At 38.1% G+C, this 4,790-nt stretch overlaps 1 protein-coding gene across 3 annotated transcripts in view; it reads right to left on the bottom strand.

Moving 5' to 3' along the window:
• Nucleotides 1-276: 276 nt before the first annotated feature.
• The window catches only part of cbfa2t2 (CBFA2/RUNX1 partner transcriptional co-repressor 2), a 42,397-nt gene continuing 37,883 nt past the window's right edge, over nt 277-4,790 (bottom strand). For all 3 annotated transcript variants that reach the window (XM_016552648.1, XM_016552647.1, XM_016552649.1), the window contains exons 8-11: nt 4,299-4,506; nt 2,896-2,964; nt 2,528-2,718; nt 277-720 (exon numbers count right to left, since the gene is read on the bottom strand). In XM_016552648.1, coding sequence (XP_016408134.1) covers nt 445-720; nt 2,528-2,718; nt 2,896-2,964; nt 4,299-4,506 — 744 coding nt within the window. In that variant the 3' untranslated portion in view covers nt 277-444. The remainder of the gene's footprint in view (nt 721-2,527; nt 2,719-2,895; nt 2,965-4,298; nt 4,507-4,790) is intronic.

Here is a 4,790-nt window from a genome sequence, read left to right on the forward strand (position 1 = left end):
GTCTATATTATTCTACGGTCAGTGCAGTAACAAAACATCTTATAATGACAAATAAATAGATGGATTATCAAATTAACCGAATAGTAAACTTATGTTTTTTTTTTCAATGAACTCTTTTTAACTTTTTTAATGTTATTACTCTACAAAGTACAGTAAAACCTCCATGACATGATCAAATCCATTGGTAAGCCAAATATTGTCCTATCCTAACAATCCATCATATACCTAACCATACATCAATGGAAAGCTTATTTATTCAGCTTTCAGATGAGCAAAATTGACCCTTATGACTGGTTTTGTGGTCCAGGGTCACAAATAAGCAAGCTGAGTCACACCAAGCGATGCCAAAACACGTCCTCCTGTCCATAAACTGGAAAAGTGTGTGACTGTCCTGCTTCAGTCACATCCAGCAGTTAAACTCCTCTTTCATTGAGTCCTTGGCTCTCAGTGTCCGCTGGCGTCTGGCATGGAGGAGGACGAGGCTGGGGTGGCTGGTGTGGACGCTCTGGAGGTCTTCTCCAGGCCTGGACTCGGGACCGGGCCGCTCTCCGGAGCTTTGGCCAGGATGCGTGGCATGGATTTGGGCTGCGTCTGGAGCCCCGGGCTGCAGATGAGATGGTGTCGCTCCCAGTCCTTGTGCTGACAGAAGGAGCCGCAGTAACGCGCCGCATTACAGCCGCTGCACGTCTCGCTCGCCTTCCGACCGCAGTTCCAGCAGCACTGAGGACCAGAGAGAGAGCGTGAGCGAATCAGAAAAATTACTGCTTACAGTCAGTAAACATTACATTATAAATATAGAAACATTACACTTTTAAATATAATACTAAACAAATACTTTTATATATACTTATTAAGCAATGACAAATGTGACCCTGGAGCACAAAAGCAGTCTTAAGTCGCTGGGGTATATTTGTAGCAATAGCCAACAATACATTACAAACACTACAAAATTATAGATTTTTCTTTTATGCCGAAAATCATTAGGATATTAAGTAAAGATCATGTTCCATGAAGATATTTTGTAAATTTCCTACCGTAAATATATCAAAACTTAATTTTTGATTAGTAATATGCATTGCTAAGAACTTCATTTGGACAACTTTAAAGATGATTTTCTCAATATTTAGATTTTTTTGCACCCTCAGATTCCAGGTTTTCAAATAGTTGTATCTCGGCCAAATATTGTCCTATCCTAACAAACCATACATCAATGGAAAGATTATTTATTCAGATTTCAGATGATGTATAAATCTCAATTTCTGTGGTCCAGGGTCACAAATAAACACATTGAACATTAAACTGATTAAAAGTGACACACATATATACATATGAATATATATATAGTATTAGTGCTATTAGTGCTGGGCAACAATTAATCGCATCCAAAATAAAAGGTTTTGTTTATATAATTTATGTGTGTGTACTGTGTATATTTATGTATATAAAAGACACACACATACAGAATATATTTTGAAAATATTTACATGTAAAATACTTTTATTTTGGATGCGATTAATCGTGATATATATATATATATATAAAATATTAATATAATATTATATTAATTTAATACATTTATTTTTATGTTAATTTTTAAGTTTTTTGCTTATTTATTTAGTTTTATTCAACAAGGATGCATTAAATTGATTAAAGGTGACAGTAAAACGTATGTAAGTCAGTAATTATGTTTAGTAGTACCATGGTACTTGTAAGTAAATTGTTAAATACCATGGTATATACACTATCATTCAAAAGTTTGGGGTCAGCAAGATTTTTTCAGGAAAAAATTAATACTTTTATTCATTAAGGATGCATTAAATTGATTAAGTGACTGTTAAGGTATTTATAATGTTACAAAAGATTTCTATTTCAAATAAATGCTGTTCCTTGTATTAATCTGTGAATCCTGAAAAAATAAATATATCACAGTTTCCACAAAAATATTGGGCAGCACAACTGTTTTCAACATTGATAATAATCAGAAATGTTTCTTGAGCAGCAAATCAGCATATTAGAATGATTTCTGAAGATCATGTGACACTGAAGACTGGAGTAATGATGCTGAAAATACAGCTTTGATCACAGAAATAAATTACACTTTAACAGATATTTACATAGAAAACAGCTGTTTTAAATTCTAATAATATTTTACAATTTTACAGTTTTTACTGTATTTTTGATCAAATAAATGCAGCCTTGGTGAGCAAAAAAAATCTGGAATGCTGATGTGTAGTACTGTAATATTGTAATGTTTGTATATTTATTTAATATTGTGTCTTCTAATAGTGATATTTGTTATTTGCATGCACTTTCTGTGCATTTCTGTTCTAGCACCCAGTTTAGATTTTAAAATAACCAAATGTTGATTCAATCAGGCGAATGTTTGCATTATAATGAGCCTCATTTGCATAAAAAGGAAGCCAGAAAAGAATGACCCAATTTAAATATTCATGATGCATTGCTATATCAGTGCATGCAGCATCTGCGGTCGGTGACTGAATGAATGTGTGTTTAGCGTGACGCTCACCTCGCTGGAGTCTTCCTGCTCGTTGATGACCTGTATGGCGTCTTCGGTGGCTTTCCTCTTGGCCTCGGCGAGGGTTTTCTCCATCTTGGCTCTCTCGGCGGTGATCATCTCGAAGGCTTTCTGCTCGGCCTCGGTGACGGCCTTCTGCACCTCGTCCATCGCCTGACGCTTCACCTCGTTCACCGCTTCCTCTGCAGAATCAAACCACATATGCATCAACATTTTGTTTCATGCACCGTATTTTCTTGTGATAATATCCAGCAAAGAGCTTTGAGTCTGAAAGTGTGATTAATGAGAAACAAGACTGATGAACAGGTGGCAGAGGAGAAAACAGGTTTCCCAGGGTGCATCTGGGTTGCTGCCCTTACCGGCTTTCCTCCATATCTCATCAGGCATGTATCCAGAGCCGGAGCGCAGGGGAAGATCCCTCTGAGAGTCTGCGGGACACAAAAACAAATACATTAGGAGCATCGAAACGCTTCAGAAGCATGCAGGAGGGACGGATATGGAGGCACGTGAGCCGCTTGGAGAGTTTTGGGCAGCGTTTGGTCACAGATGGCGGTGAGGAACGAGGCCAGACCACAGCGCTTGAGACGATATTCTCTCAGCCTGGACTCAAATACACAACACCTGCTCCATCAGCAGGCTCTTTCTCACACACACACACACACACGACTTCGTCTGCTAGTTGGGTTTTAAAAGACACTTAAAGGGACGGTTCACACAAAAATGAAAATTCTGCCATTTATTATCCTCATGCTGTTCCAAACCTGTACGAGTTTCCTTCTTCTTTTGAGCACAAAAGATGATAATTTTGATATTTCGTGACCAAACAGTTACGGTAGCCATTGACTTCCATAGTATTTCTTTCCTTACCATGGAAGTCAATGGCTACCGTCAACTGGGTGAACTGTCCCTTCAATATTCAGTAATATTATCAATTTGACTGCACTGAAACCATCGGATGAAAACAAAACTTGAACTGAATCGAGCTGAATGATTAAGTTATTGTCTTCTGTAGAGCTGCTTTATAGCTGAATCAAATTTGTTCATAATTGATTCATTTTCTGTTGTTAAACTGAACTGAATCAACATTAAATTGATTCGAGCTGAATAACAACACTACAGTCTTTAGTAAACCTGCTTATGGCTGAACTGAACTTGTTTCATAATGAATGAACATTAACACAGTTATTGAACTGAACTGAATCAACACTGAACTGAAATGAACAGAATAATGACACTATTGTCTTCTGTAGAGTTGCTTATAGCTGAATTGATTCATTCATAATTGATGAATTTTCTGTTGTTGAATTGAATTAAAACTGTCTTTAGTTAACTCTGAATTAACTTGTTTCATAATTAATGAATTTTACACAGTTATTGAACTGAACTGAATCAACACTGAACTGAATAATGACATTATTGTCTTCTGTAGAGCTGCTTATAGCTAAATTGATTCATTCATGATTAATTATTGTTCTGTTGTTGAACTGAATTAAAACAGTCTTCAGTTAACACTGAATTATTAACTTGTTTCATAATTAATGAAATGAACAGGTCTTGAACTGAACTGAATAATGACACTATTGTGTTTTTAGAGCTGCTTTACAGCAGAATTTGTCTCATATTTGATGAAATTTGCATCACTGATTCTGTTATTTAGCTGTTTAATACTGTGAAGCTGCTTTGAAACAGTCTGTATTGTATAAAGCACTATAAACAAAGGTGAATCAAACTTGAAATGATTCTGAACTCCTAAATGACTCACCTGTGTTGACTCCCTCTGCTGACAGAGGGCTGTGTGTCTTGCTGAATGGGACGTTCCCTGCAGCCGATCCGTTCTTGCGCCCGTCGTCGTGTGGGTTGGAGGGTCGCCGCCAGTAATTGAGCTCCTCGCGGTCGGACTCCTGACAGCGCCGCAGAACGCTCACCGAACGCCGCGTCTTCTCCACCATGTCCACAATGCAGTTCAGCACCTACAACCAGAGACACGACAGAAAACGTCTCGGTTACGTATGTAACCCTCGTTCCCTGATGGAGGGAATGGAGACGTTATGTCTTACTTGGGAGCCCGAATCCTCTCTGATTAAGAGAAAACGCCAATGAAATTTGGCTAGTGGATTTTGCATGCTGACACTCCCCGTGCATACGGGTATAAATAGGCGACAGGTGCATCCACTCATCAGGTTTTATGCTGAGGAGCCGAGAACTTGTCCCTGGCAACCAGTGATGGTTCGAGGTTGTGGCATGGGGACATAAC

The sequence above is a fragment of the Sinocyclocheilus rhinocerous genome, unplaced genomic scaffold (assembly GCF_001515625.1).
Source record: "Sinocyclocheilus rhinocerous isolate Xijiao unplaced genomic scaffold, SAMN03320098_v1.1 scaffold795, whole genome shotgun sequence".
Lineage (NCBI taxonomy): Eukaryota > Metazoa > Chordata > Actinopteri > Cypriniformes > Cyprinidae > Sinocyclocheilus > Sinocyclocheilus rhinocerous.